This window comes from Aquarana catesbeiana, linkage group LG05 (genome assembly GCF_042186555.1).
Source record: "Aquarana catesbeiana isolate 2022-GZ linkage group LG05, ASM4218655v1, whole genome shotgun sequence".
Classification (NCBI taxonomy): Eukaryota; Metazoa; Chordata; class Amphibia; order Anura; family Ranidae; genus Aquarana; species Aquarana catesbeiana.
The window spans coordinates 86,356,385-86,370,820 of record NC_133328.1 but is presented as its reverse complement, the minus strand read 5'-3'; the positions used below and the strand labels follow the sequence as shown (position 1 = coordinate 86,370,820).

General features: G+C 54.6%; 1 protein-coding gene across 2 annotated transcripts in view; it reads left to right on the top strand.

Moving 5' to 3' along the window:
* Positions 1 to 14,436, top strand: part of DNAJB6 (DnaJ heat shock protein family (Hsp40) member B6) — a 125,750-nt gene that overhangs the window by 17,852 nt on the left and 93,462 nt on the right. For both annotated transcript variants that reach the window (XM_073629935.1, XM_073629936.1), the window contains exons 4-6: positions 1,420 to 1,530; positions 2,660 to 2,791; positions 4,363 to 4,507. In XM_073629935.1, the coding sequence (XP_073486036.1) occupies positions 1,420 to 1,530; positions 2,660 to 2,791; positions 4,363 to 4,507 (388 nt within the window). The remainder of the gene's footprint in view (positions 1 to 1,419; positions 1,531 to 2,659; positions 2,792 to 4,362; positions 4,508 to 14,436) is intronic.

Here is a 14,436-nt window from a genome sequence, read left to right as displayed (position 1 = left end):
GCATCTTTCATCCAGTGCTGCACTGAATTTTCTGAATTCTGATTCATGGGCAAAGCAAAAGAATTGTCAAAGGATCTGGGAAAAATGTAGTTAAACTGTTTAAAACAAAAAATGTAGTTGAACTGTTTAAAACAGGAAAGGGATATAAAAAGATATCCAAGGAATTGAGAATGCCAATCAGCAGTGTTCAAACTCTAATCAAGAAGTGGAAATTAGGGGTTCTGTTGAAATCAAACCACAGTCAGGTAGATCAACTAGAATTTCAACCACAACTGCCAGGAAAATTGTTCAGGATGCAAAGAAAAACCCACAAATAACTTCAGATGAAATACAGGACTCTCTGAAAACATGTAGTGTGGCTGTTTCAAGATGCACAATAAGGAGGCACTTGAAGAAAGATGGGCTGCATGCATCCATTACTACACAAATGCCACAAAGTATCCCGCTTACAATACACCATACAGCACAGACAAGCCTCAAACCTTCTGACATTTGGAGTGATGAGACCAAAATTTTAGCTTTTTGGCCACAACCATAAACGCTACATTTGGAGAGGAGTCAACAAGCCCTATGATGAAAGGTACTGAGGTGGATCGCTGATGTTTTGGGGATGTGAGAGCTACAAAAGGCACAGGAAATTTGGTCAAAATTAATGGCAAGATGAATGCAGTATGTTATCAAAAAATACTGGAGGAACATTTGCATTCATCGGCCAGGAAGCTGCGCATGGGACATACTTGGACATTCCAACATGACGATGATCCAAAACACAAGGGCAAGTCGACCTGTCATTGGCTACAGCAGAATAAAGTGAAGGTTCTGGAGTGGCCATCTCAGTCTCCTGACCTCAATATCATTGAGTCACTCTCAGGAGATCTCATATGTGCAGTTCATGCAAGACAGCCCAAGAATTTACAGGAACTGGAGACTTTTTGCCAAAAGAAATGGGCAGCTTTACCATCTGAGGAGATAAAGAGCCTCATCCGCAAATACAACAAAAGACTTCAAGCTGTCATTGATGATAAAGGGGGCAATACATGGTATTAAGAACTGGGGTATGTAAACTTTTGACCGGGGTCGTTTGGGTAGTTTCTGTTGCCATTATGATTTAAAGAGTAAACACAGTTGATAATAAATGGCTTCAGCCAAACACTAACCATGAGTGAAGTTTTCGTGTTATCATTCATATTCTCTGAAAAATGGCCAAGAAATCATAAATTCTGCCAGGGTATGTAAACTTATGAGCACAACTGTATGTATAATTGTAAATGAAAGTGTTTTTCACCTGTCTGGCACTTTGTTACTAAAAGCTGATCATGGACATTGAAAAACTAAGGATTTTGTGTATCTGTTATAATGTAGTTTGTAGTAAAGGATAGATGTTTGTTTTGATTCATGTCCCTGTTTGTAACCCTTTAGGTGGAAGTAACTACGACCATCCATTTAATTTTGGTTTCACATTCAGAAGCCCAGATGATGTCTTTAGAGAATTCTTTGGAGAACGAGATCCATTTTCCTTTGATTTATTTGGTATGTGTTTTTCCATAATGTTTAACTATTTAATGGGAATGTATAGTGAGCTTGTTTTCTGTTTTTAGGACTATTTTTTTAATGTATTAATGAAATATTAGACAAATGGTTTCTGATTGCACATCAGCTAGTGGCGCTCTAGGCTTCTTTTCATATTTACCAGGCTAATCTTAACTGCTTTATTCAAAAAAGTCTGCCTGTCGCATTTTACGAATATGATGAAAATTGTTGTTCTGCAGCCACAAACAAGCCAGTACGCATACAGGTGTATATACATACTGTTCAAAGGTCAAGTTGCTTTAAGAAGTATGTCGAGTGGAACTTAGAAGAAAAGTTTTGCCTGGAGTTGGACTTCAAACTATTTAAGTTTCTTATCTCTTGGAGACTGTGATAATGAACTGCACATTGATAATGCCATTCAGCTCATATTCTGCCTGTTCGATTTTTAAGTTCATAATTAATATGGAGAATGCAGCAGGAAGCAGTGGCATTACTTCAAAGTGGGCAGAAATCAACAAAACTCCAAGGTAGTCAGAAACAGCAGAGTAAGGTACCATTCAGTGAAATCTCATCACTGGAGACAGCTAGAGAAATGAAAAGCTGGCAAGAGACTATGATGTTGCCTGTAACTGAAGTGTTATATTTGGTAATATGGAACCTGTGAGCGTAGAAATTGAGTAGCAGAGTTGCTAGCTTATGAACTGCCCATCTTCATACAGTCTTTTTTTGTTTTGTGATTGTGTAGACTTTAGGTGACTTATGACCCTCCAGCTAAAGTTTTTAAGGCTAAATAGAATAACTAAACTTAAGGGGCGAAAAACGGGTATAATCCACCTGGATACACTAATTGGTTGCGATGATATGTACAGTTTTACGAACATGGCAAAATTTGCGTTTTGGATGTTCAGGTTTGTTTTGACCCCAGTCATGAAGGGGTTAACAATCGTGTTATTTCTCTGAGGTGTCTTGATTTGAGATGGAGTTAGTCAATCTCAGCCTTTAAAGATTTAAAAAAAAAAAAAAAAAAAAAAGTTTAAAAAAAGCTGATTGCTGGATGAAGGCACATTATACAATGCTACTTTTTTAATTTTATTTTTTTTAATTCCTGACTATTTTAAATCTTGTGTAGAGGATCCCTTTGATGACATCTTTGGCAATAGAAGAGGCCACAGAGGAAGCAGAAACAGGCCCGGAGGGTCGTTTTTCTCACCTTTTGGAGGATTTCCAGGCTTTTCCGCAGGCTTTTCTCCGTTTGATTCAGGTAGTGCATACTATAAAATTTTGACATTTAAATAACCTTGACATTTGATTAGTGCATGTATCCTCAACATGCTAATTGAACTATATAGACTTTGATGGTATAGGTGTCAGTTTATCAATAGAAGAAAAAGGTGCTGCTAGTCCAGGTTCTGTAGAGATCCTATTTGAGCTCTCAGGTTTTATAATTTTAATTTTTTTCCTTTTTCCACCAATTCTCATATTCAGTTGTCTCTATTTTTGATTTCCCCTTCCCTGTGGTCATTCACTTTTTTTTTCTTTTCTGTCATAATCAGTTATTTTTATTTCTATTTTGTGGTTTGCTTTTCCAGAACAATTTTAACCCTCTTTCTCTGGTTTCGTTGTTTCAATTTGACCATTGCGTTAATTGGAAATCTCTGCAATCAGTGAAGGAGTAGGTGGTTGGTTTTTACACTATATTTGTTGTGCTGTTTCTGTACAGAACACGTTCACAACATATAACTTCTGCTGTAGATATTTTATCTTTTATGGATTTGCAATAAAGTTGGCTTTTTTGAAGAGCATGTATGGAGTCGCAGATTGTTTGCTATCCATTTAGTCTATTTATCAAGCAGTGGAAAATAACACTGCTGAGTTCTCCAGCATTCTCAGAAGAGATGGCTCAATTGAGTGCCTGTTTACTGATCACTTCTCCACCTTTTTGAGGAGTGAAGCAATCTACAAATGCTTTGACCTGTGGAGAACACCACCTGTTACTGTAATCTTGTGAGATTACAGTAGCGCAAAATCTGTGAAACGGAGGTGGCCCTTTAATTTTTTTTTTTTTTTTTTTTTTTTTTTTTTTTAAGCATCGGTGAATTACCACTTTTGAGTACATGGGCATTCCTCAGTACTTCCACACTACTCATGTTAGCTAGATAAAATATATTTTTAGTGTTTCTAACCTGTTTTCCTGGTTTTGGGGCAATTGTGAAAGGCAGGGAGGCTTTTTTACTCTTGGGTGTCTTATTGAGTAAGAAAGTCAATAACCTTCCTTAGTTCTCCATGGAATCTCTCTTCTCTCCCCGATTTTCCACATCTGGGCTGGAGACTATGGCAAGGAGAATTCTGACATAAATCGCCAGTGAGGTTCCAAGATCGCACCTTCATAAACTGGCCATTTCTGTCAATGACAGATTTTCTGTGTGCAGAGTTGATCAGCACATGTTCTTTACTGATCATCTTCATTTCATAAACTGCTAATGATCTGAGATGAGCTGCTATCATCATGATCGCAGCTCATCTCGGTTTCATAAACGGGCACCTTAGTCTTTCTTGAACACAGATTTTGTTTACCTTTTTTAAAGCCACGATTTTAAGGCCTCATGGTCAGTGGGAGTACTAAAGCGTATGCCCGTGGCAAGTCATGCTTGCCCACACAGGGATGTGCATGAGTTTTATGCATCCCTATGCAAGCAGTTCCACTGATGTCAGTTGGGACGCAGCGCTGCGTCGTAAATACGACCCTTCATGAGTGTACGCTTTAGTACATCCATTGTGAACGAGGCCTCTACTTTTTTTTTTTTTTCCTAAACAGTTTTTTTCCTTTTTAAGGTTTTACTACATCATTTGGTTCCATTGGACATGGCGGCTTCACCTCATTCTCCTCTTCGTCATTTGGTGGTTCAGGAATGGGCAACTTCAAATCGGTTTCCACATCGAGCAAAATGATTAATGGACGTAAAGTTACAACAAAAAGGTATTGTATTATTTAGGTCAAAAGCTGTGTGCTAAGGGTTGAATAATTGAGATGCGCTGTGAAGTAGGCATGAAATGGTTTTTATGCAGGTTTTTTTTTTTTTTTTTTTATGCCCTCACCTCTGCTCTGGCCTATCAATATTAAAACCTTTTAATAAAGGGAAAAGGTAATTGTTGGTGTGCTTCCTCAAGGAATGGTTCTTTTAAGCTTCTCAAAGAATATCTCTGTGAATCCCATGTACTAGATGTTTAGGTAGTTAATTTGAATGAAGGATCTTGCTCAAAGTCGTAAAAGACTTTTCCTGTGACTTTCTTCCGATTGGATGCTATTAAGGAGCCTGTACAAGGGCTGAAATTGCACCCAAATTGGACCAAGTAGTGCAGGAACCTTTTCTAAAGTCAGAGTGACTTGTGTAGCATCAGTTAAGATAGCTTTCATATTAAAACGTTGAATTTGAAATGTCGTGACTTGGGGTCCCACAAGTCAGATCCCATGTTGCAGCAGTGTGAACTGAGCCTAACAGGAATTGCCTTGTATCACTGATGTTTGTCTATCTACGTGGATGCTCAACCTGTGGCCCTCCCAGCTGTTGCAGAACTACAAGTACCATCGTGCTTCTGACTTTGGGAGTCATGCTTGTAATTGTCAGCCTTGAAATGCCTTATGGGACTTGTAGTTCTGCAACAGCTGGAGGGCCACAGGTTGAGCACCCGTGGTTCTAGCAAGTGGAGATTTCTGACAGGCAAGAATAATACAAAGGGCTCTTTGGCTTTCTTATCTAATAGCACAAATATTTACATGCAGCGTTAATGGTGTTTTGTTTGCCCTTTGCTATGGGAACTTTATTAAGGGCTGCCTGGATTATGTTCTAGTTGAAGCAGTGGTAAAACTGCCAACTTGTGGATAGCCTGCTTCATAAAAACAGCCCTGCAGCTTGTGAAATTCAGCACTCCACAACCTTTCCATGCTCAGAACATGACACCAGTTCTCTAGAAAGAAAACCTTGTGTCTAAAAGTGTCCTTGTTTATCTTGAATTTCTGTTAAAATTATGCCAGGTTTTTGTAGAGCATGTGTCCATGTGTTTGAATATACCCAGCTGGTTGGTAGCATTAACTAGTAATGCCTTAAAGTGATGCTAAACGATATCCTTATCCTTATTCTCTAATATAATCCATACCCAACCCAACCAATGCTTAAATCTGTAAGGTGAATTTACACTGGACCCCCTCCCGGTCCTGCTATACCGTAGTCCCACGATCCACTGCTGTGAGATACCGGGTTGCTGCTTCACTTGTCTTAAAATCCCTGTGGCCTAATCTCCTATCCTTACCTCTCAGCGTGTATGGATAGGAGGCATTCTAATTAGTTACTTAGGCGGTGCTGACCAATCTAAACCCGCCCAGCCCGCCCTGTTCACGCTGGAGGGGAGGACAGAAAGCCAGGAGGTTTTCAAATCCCCAGACCGGTAAAGTGGCATCTCACAGCGGGGGATCGTGGGACTCCGATATAGCTGGGTGGGGTGGGGTGTTGTCCAGTCTAAGTTCACTTTACAGATTTTCTGTAAAGGTGAACTTGCCCTTTAATGGCCATGTGATCTATTTTTCCGCCTTTTTCCGTCTTTTTGCAACATTCTGTTAAAATTCTTGTACCTCGAACCCCCCGCCAGCTTCCGTTCTTTTGGACAAGCTGTGCATTTTAGCTGCAGTAATGCGCGCTACTCTATGCACACGCAACACAGCCCATAGTCCCTAGTACAGGGGTAGGCAACCTTAAAGAGGTAGAGAGCTACCTGAACAACGTGGGAAAGATCACCGGGCAGTGTCGCCTCCTCACACCTGATTTGAACCTCTAATTGCCGTACTACCGTGTCGCAATTGTGTGCATTTCACAGCAATCGTGTTTAAATTGGGTGGTGAGGAGGCAACATACTGTGACATGTGTAGACCCCTGGCCGCTGCAGCTAAGGGGGGTGCGGTTGGGGCAGGGGTGGTTAAAACATGTCTTAACTATGGTGATTTACCAACCCCCTAACTGCAAATGTTAATGAACCCTTACTGTTCTGAGCCCCCTACAAGGCTGCCTTCACACTGCTATGCTGCTTCTTACCTGCACCGCAGTGCATCTGCAAATTGTCCTGGGTTAGCTGCGCTTTGCCTTAGACTTTTATTGTACCCTGTAGGTGTTGTGCGCTTTCTGAAAGCACATCAAAACTCATGCATTCAGAAAGTGCAACAAACCTGCAGGCTATAATAGAAGTCTTAGTACAGCAAACATGCTGGAAAGCTGCAACTGCATTGCATCGGTGATGTGGGTAAACCGCAGCACATTAGTGTGTAAGCAGCCCTATACTATTATTTCCAGTGTATTGCTTCACACTGACCTAAAGATCTCTTCTTTCCTGCTGCTGGCACCACTCTGGAGACTGACATAAGAGGTGGAATGCAGTTGGTATCGCTACGCATGGGACAGGGAGGCATCAGCTTGTTCAGCTCTTGCTCCCTACTACAGCTCCAACTTTACAAGTAGTTCCCCTGCACTGCACACTGTTTGATGCTCTGGGATGACGGGTCAGCAAGCCCAGGCCATGATCTAACGGTCACCTGTCCACGATCTACAGGTTGCTGCCCCCCCCCCGCCCTAGTCCATCTTGAGAGAGGAAGCAAAGACAGGGTGGCTATGTTCCCTACATACGGTAGGTCAATGAAGAATACACTTGGCCACTCTCTAACAAGAAGTTGGTTCACTGCAGCAAAAAAGGAATTTAGAGGAGGGGGGACAGCAATAGAAGAGTTAAGAATACACACAATATACATTGGGGGATGCACCGAAATTTTGGTCACCGAAACATATCGGCCCAAAATGGCCTTTTCGTCAATTTGCCAAAAGAGAAATCATGCTCATAACAGCGCAGAAAATGGGATGGGGTACCTGCACTGTACGGGGATGTCGTTCTGGAACGTCCCCGTCCAGTCTCTCTCTCCTCTCCCTCCGAGTCCAGTCTCTCCTCCCCTCCCTCCTCGAGTCCAGTCCTCTCCTCCCCTCCCTCCCGAGTCCAGTCCTCTCCTCCCTCCTCCTCCCTCCCGAGTCCAGTCCTCTCCTCCTCCCCTCCCTCCCTCCCTCCCGAGTCCAGTCCTCTCCTCCTCTCCCTCTCCTCCCTCCCTCCCGAGTCCAGTCCTCTCCTCCTCCCCTCCCTCCCGAGTCCAGTCCTCTCCTCCCCTCCCTCCCTCCCTCCGAGTCCAGTCCTCTCCTCCTCCCTCCGCTCCCTCCCTCCCGAGTCCAGTCCTCTCCTCCTCCCCTCCCTCCCTCCCTCCCGAGTCCAGTCCTCTCCTCCTCCCTCCTCCTCCCTCCCGAGTCCAGTCCTCTCCTCCTCCCTCCCTCCCTCCCTCCCGAGTCCAGTCTCCTCCCTCTCCCTCTCCTCCTCCGAGTCCAGTCCTCTCCTCCTCCCTCCCTCCCTCCCTCCGAGTCCAGTCCTCTCTCCTCCCTCCTCCCTCCCGAGTCCAGTCTCCCTCCCTCCCTCCTCTCCTCCGAGTCCAGTCCTCTCTCCCTCCCTCCCTCCCTCCCGAGTCCAGTCCTCTCTCCCTCCCTCCCTCCCTCCCTCCGAGTCCAGTCTCCTCCTCCTCCCTCCCTCCCTCCCTCCCTCCCGAGTCCAGTCCTCTCTCCTCCTCCCTCCGGTCCAGCTCTCCTCCTCACCTCTCCGAGTCCAGTCCTCTCTCCTCCCTCCTCCGAGTCCAGTCCTTCCTCCTCCCTCCCTCCCGAGTCCAGTCCTCTCCTCCTCCCCTCCCTCCTCGAGTCCAGTCCTCTCCTCCTCCCCTCCCTCCCTCCCGAGTCCAGTCCTCTCCTCCTCCCCTCCCTCCTCCCTCCTCCCGAGTCCAGTCCTCTCCCTCCTCCTCCTCCCTCCGAGTCCAGTCCTCCCTCCTCCCTCCTCCCTCCCTCCCGAGTCCAGTCCTCTCCTCCCTCCCTCCCTCCCTCCCTCCCGAGTCCAGTCCTCTCCTCCTCCCCTCCCTCCCTCCCTCCTCCCGAGTCCAGTCCTCTCCTCCTCCCCTCCCTCCCTCCCTCCCGAGTCCAGTCCTCTCCTCCTCCTCCTCCCTCCCTCCCGAGTCCAGTCCTTCCTCCTCCCCTCCTCCCTCCCTCCTCCGAGTCCAGTCCTCTCCTCCTCCCTCCCTCCCTCCCTCCCGAGTCCAGTCCTCTCCTCCTCCCTCCCTCCCTCCGAGTCCAGTCCTCTCCTCCTCCCTCCTCCTCCTCCGAGTCCAGTCCTCTCCTCCCTCCCTCCCTCCTCCCTCCCGAGTCCAGTCCTCTCCTCCTCTCCCCTCCCGAGTCCAGTCCTCTCCTCCTCCTCCCTCCCGAGTCCAGTCCTCTCCTCCTCCTCCTCCCTCCCTCCCGAGTCCAGTCCTCTCCTCCTCCCTCCCTCCCTCCCTCCCCGAGTCCAGTCCTCTCCTCCTCCCTCCCTCCCTCCCTCCCTCCCGAGTCCAGTCCTCTCCTCCTCCCCTCCCTCCCTCCCTCCCTCCCGAGTCCAGTCCTCTCTCTCCTCCCTCCTCCCTCCCTCCCTCCCTCCGAGTCCAGTCCTCTCCTCCTCCCTCCCTCCCGAGTCCAGTCCTCTCCTCCTCCCCTCCCTCCCTCCCGAGTCCAGTCTCTCCCCTCCCTCCCTCCCGAGTCAGTCCTCTCCTCCTCCCTCCTCCCGAGTCCAGTCCTCTCCTCCCTCCCCCTCCCTCCCTCCCGATTCCAGTCCTCTCCTCCTCCCCTCCCGAGTCCAGTCCTCTCCTCCTCCTCCCTCCCTCCCTCCCGAGTCCAGTCCTCTCCTCCTCCTCCCCTCCCTCCCTCCTCCGAGTCCAGTCCTCTCCTCCTCCCCTCCCTCCCTCCCGAGTCCAGTCCTCTCCTCCTCCTCCCCTCCCTCCCGAGTCCAGTCCTCTCCTCCTCCCCTCCCTCCCTCCGAGTCAGTCCTCTCCTCCTCCCTCCCGAGTCCAGTCCTCTCCTCCTCCTCCCTCCCTCCCTCCCGAGTCCAGTCCTCTCCTCCTCCCTCCCCTCCCTCCCTCCCGAGTCCAGTCTTCTCCTCCTCCCCTCCCTCCCTCCGAGTCCAGTCCTCTCCTCCTCCTCCCTCCCTCCCTCCCGAGTCCAGTCCTCTCCTCCTCCTCCCTCCCTCCCTCCCGAGTCCAGTCCTCTCCTCCTCCTCCCTCCCTCCCTCCCGAGTCCAGTCCTCTCCTCTCCTCCCTCCCTCCTCCCTCCCGAGTCCAGTCCTCTCCTCCTCCTCCCCTCCCTCCCTCCCGAGTCCAGTCCTCTCCTCCTCCCCTCCCTCCCTCCCGAGTCCAGTCCTCTCCTCCTCCCCTCCCTCCCTCCTCCCGAGTCCAGTCCTCTCCTCCTCCCCTCCCTCCCTCCCTCCCGAGTCCAGTCCTCTCCTCCTCCCCTCCCTCCCTCCCTCCCGAGTCCAGTCCTCTCCTCCTCCTCCCTCCCCTCCCTCCCTCCCGAGTCCAGTCCTCTCCTCCTCCTCCTCCCTCCCTCCCGAGTCCAGTCCTCTCCTCCTCCTCCCCTCCCTCCCTCCCGAGTCCAGTCCTCCCCTCCTCCCTCCCTCCCTCCCTCCCGAGTCCAGTCCTCTCCTCCTCCCTCCCTCCCTCCTCCGAGTCCAGTCCTCTCCTCCTCCCCTCCCTCCCTCCCGAGTCCAGTCCTCTCCTCCTCCTCCCCTCCCTCCCTCCCGAGTCCAGTCCTCTCCTCCCTCCTCCCTCCCTCCCTCCCGAGTCCAGTCCTCTCCTCCTCCCCTCCCTCCCTCCCTCCCTCCCGAGTCCAGTCCTCTCCTCCCCTCCCTCCCTCCCTCCCGAGTCCAGTCCTCTCCTCCTCCCCTCCCTCCCTCCCTCCCTCCCGAGTCCAGTCCTCTCTCTCCTCCCCTCCTCCCCTCCCTCCCTCCCGAGTCCAGTCCTCTCCTCTCCTCCCTCCCTCCCTCCCGAGTCCAGTCCTCTCCTCCTCCCCTCCTCCCTCCCTCCCTCCCGAGTCCAGTCCTCTCCTCCTCCCTCCCTCCCTCCCTCCCTCCCGAGTCCAGTCCTCTCCTCCTCCCCTCCCTCCCTCCCTCCCTCCCTCCCTCCCGAGTCCAGTCCTCTCCTCCTCCCCTCCCCTCCCGAGTCCAGTCCTCTCCTCCTCCCTCCTCCCTCCCTCCCTCCCTCCCGAGTCCAGTCCTCTCCTCCTCCCCTCCCTCCCTCCCTCCCGAGTCCAGTCCTCTCCTCCTCCCCTCCTCCCTCCCTCCCGAGTCCAGTCCTCTCCTCCTCCCCTCCCTCCCTCCCTCCCTCCCGAGTCCAGTCCTCTCCTCCTCCTCCTCCCCTCCCTCCCTCCCTCCCTCCCGAGTCCAGTCCTCTCCTCCTCCTCCTCCCCTCCCTCCCTCCCGAGTCCAGTCCTCTCCTCCTCCCCTCCCTCCCTCCCGAGTCCAGTCCTCTCCTCCTCCCCTCCCTCCCTCCCGAGTCCAGTCCTCTCCTCCTCCCCCTCCCTCCCTCCCGAGTCCAGTCCTCTCCTCCTCCCCTCCCTCCCGAGTCCAGTCCTCTCCTCCTCCCTCCCTCCCGAGTCCAGTCCTCTCCTCTCCCTCCCCTCCCGAGTCCAGTCCTCTCCTCCTCCTCCCCTCCCTCCCTCCGAGTCCAGTCCTCTCCTCCTCCTCCTCCCCTCCCTCCCTCCCGAGTCCAGTCCTCTCCTCCTCCTCCCTCCCTCCCTCCCTCCCCGAGTCCAGTCCTCTCCTCCTCCTCCTCCCTCCCTCCCTCCCTCCCTCCCGAGTCCAGTCCTCTCCTCCTCCCTCCCCTCCCTCCCTCCCTCCCGAGTCCAGTCCTCTCCTCCTCCCCTCCCTCCCTCCCTCCCGAGTCCAGTCCTCTCCTCCTCCCCTCCCCTCCCTCCCTCCCGAGTCCAGTCCTCTCCTCTCCTCCTCCCCTCCCTCCCTCCCTCCCTCCTCCCGAGTCCAGTCCTCTCCTCCTCCTCCTCCCCTCCCTCCCTCCCGAGTCCAGTCCTCTCCTCCTCCCCTCCCTCCCTCCCTCCCGAGTCCAGTCCTCTCCTCCTCCCCCTCCCTCCCTCCCTCCCGAGTCCAGTCCTCTCCTCCTCCTCCTCCCCTCTCCCTCCCTCCTCCCGAGTCCAGTCCTCTCCTCCTCCTCCTCCCCTCCTCCCTCCCTCCCTCCCGAGTCCAGTCCTCTCCTCCTCCTCCTCCCCTCCCTCCCTCCCGAGTCCAGTCCTCTCCTCCTCCCCTCCCTCCCTCCCTCCCTCCCGAGTCCAGTCCTCTCCTCCTCCCCTCCCTCCCTCCCTCCCGAGTCCAGTCCTCTCCTCCTCCCCTCCCCTCCCTCCCTCCCTCCCGAGTCCAGTCCTCTCCTCCTCCTCCTCCCCTCCCTCCCTCCCTCCCTCCCGAGTCCAGTCCTCTCCTCCTCCTCCTCCCCTCCCTCCCTCCCGAGTCCAGTCCTCTCCTCCTCCCCTCCCTCCCTCCCTCCCGAGTCCAGTCCTCTCCTCCCTCCCCCTCCCTCCCCTCCCGAGTCCAGTCCTCTCCTCCTCCCTCCCTCCCGAGTCCAGTCCTCTCCTCCCTCCTCCCTCCCGAGTCCAGTCCTCTCCTCCTCCTCCCCTCCCTCCCTCCCGAGTCCAGTCCTCTCCTCCTCCTCCTCCCCTCCCTCCCTCCCTCCCTCCCGAGTCCAGTCCTCTCCTCCTCCCCTCCCTCCCCTCCCTCCCTCCCGAGTCCAGTCCTCTCCTCCTCCTCCTCCCCCTCCCTCCCTCCCTCCCTCCCGAGTCCAGTCCTCTCCTCCTCCCTCCCTCCGAGTCAGTCCTCTCCTCTCCCTCCTCCCTCCCGAGTCCAGTCCTCTCCTCCTCCTCCTCCTCCTCTCCTCTCCTCCCTCCCTCCTCCCGAGTCCAGTCCTCTCCTCCTCCCCTCCCTCCCTCCCTCCCGAGTCCAGTCCTCTCCTCCTCCTCCTCCCCTCCCTCCCTCCCTCCCTCCCGAGTCCAGTCCTCTCCTCCTCCTCCTCCCCTCCCCTCCCTCCCTCCCTCCCGAGTCCAGTCCTCTCCTCCTCCTCCTCCCTCCCTCCCTCCCGAGTCCAGTCCTCTCCTCCTCCTCCTCCCTCCCCTCCCTCCCGAGTCCAGTCCTCTCCTCCTCCCTCCCCTCCCTCCCTCCCGAGTCCAGTCCTCTCCTCCTCCTCCTCCCTCCCTCCCTCCCTCCCTCCCGAGTCCAGTCCTCTCCTCTCCTCCTCCCTCCCTCCCTCCCGAGTCCAGTCCTCTCCTCCTCCCCTCCTCCCTCCCTCCCTCCCTCCCGAGTCCAGTCCTCTCCTCCTCCCCTCCCTCCCTCCCTCCCCTCCCTCCCGAGTCCAGTCCTCTCCTCCTCCTCCTCCCCTCCCTCCCTCCCTCCCTCCCTCCGAGTCCAGTCCTCTCCTCCTCCCCTCCCTCCCCTCCCTCCCTCCCTCCCGAGTCCAGTCCTCTCCTCCTCCCTCCCTCCCTCCCTCCCTCCCTCCCTCCCGAGTCCAGTCCTCTCCTCCTCCCCTCCCTCCCTCCCTCCCTCCCTCCCGAGTCCAGTCCTCTCCTCCTCCCCTCCCTCCCTCCCTCCCTCCCTCCCTCCCGAGTCCAGTCCTCTCCTCCTCCTCCCCTCCCTCCCTCCCTCCCGAGTCCAGTCCTCTCCTCCTCCCCTCCCCTCCCTCCCTCCCGAGTCCAGTCCTCTCCTCCTCCCCTCCCTCCCTCCCTCCCGAGTCCAGTCCTCTCCTCCTCCTCCTCCCCTCCCTCCCTCCCTCCCTCCCTCCCGAGTCCAGTCCTCTCCTCCTCCTCCTCCCTCCCCTCCCTCCCCTCCCGAGTCCAGTCCTCTCCTCCTCCTCCTCCCCTCCCTCCCTCCCGAGTCCAGTCCTCTCCTCCTCCTCCCTCCCTCCCTCCCTCCCGAGTCCAGTCCTCTCCTCCTCCTCCTCCCTCCCTCCCTCCCTCCCTCCCGAGTCCAGTCCTCTCCTCCTCCCCTCCCTCCCTCCCTCCCTCCCTCCCGAGTCCAGTCCTCTCCTCCTCCCTCCCTCCCTCCGTCCCTCCCTCCCTAGTCCAGTCCTCTCCTCCTCCCCTCCTCCCTCCCTCCCTCCCTCCCGAGTCCAGTCCTCTCCTCCTCCCCTCCTCCCTCCCTCCCTCCCTCCCGAGTCCAGTCCTCCTCCTCCTCCTCCTCCCCCCTCCCTCCCTCCCGAGTCCAGTCCTCTCCTCCTCCCCTCCCCTCCCCTCCCGAGTCCAGTCCTCTCCTCCTCCCCTCCCTCCCTCCCGAGTCCAGTCCTCTCCTCCTCCTCCCTCCCTCCCTCCCGAGTCCAGTCCTCTCCTCCTCCTCCTCCCCTCCCTCCTCCCTCCCTCCCGAGTCCAGTCCCTCTCCTCCTCCTCCTCCCTCCCTCCCTCCCTCCCGAGTCCAGTCCTCTCCTCCTCCTCCTCCCCCTCCCTCCCTCCCGAGTCCAGTCCTCTTCCTCCTCCCCTCCCTCCCTCCCCTCCCGAGTCCAGTCCTCTCCTCCTCCCCTCCCTCCCTCCCTCCCTCCCGAGTCCAGTCCTCTCCTCCTCCTCCCTCCCTCCTCCTCCCGAGTCCAGTCCTCTCCTCTCCCTCCCTCCCGAGTCCAGTCCTCTCCTCCCTCCCTCCCTCCGAGTCCAGTCCTCTCCTCCTCCTCCCCTCCCCTCCCTCCCGAGTCCAGTCCTCTCCTCCTCCTCCTCCCCTCCCTCCCTCCCGAGTCCAGTCCTCTCCTCCTCCTCCGCCTCCCCTCCCTCCCTCCCGAGTCCAGTCCTCTCCTCCTCCCCTCCCTCCCCTCCCTCCCTCCCGAGTCCAGTCCTCTCCTCCTCCTCCTCCCTCCCTCCCTCCCCGAGTCCAGTCCTCTCCTCCTCCCCTCCCTCCCTCCCTCCCTCCCGAGTCCAGTCCTCTCCTCCTCCTCCTCCCTCCCTCCCTCCCGAGTCCAGTCCTCTCCTCCTCCTCCTCTCCTCCTCCTCCTCCCTCCCTCCCTCCCGA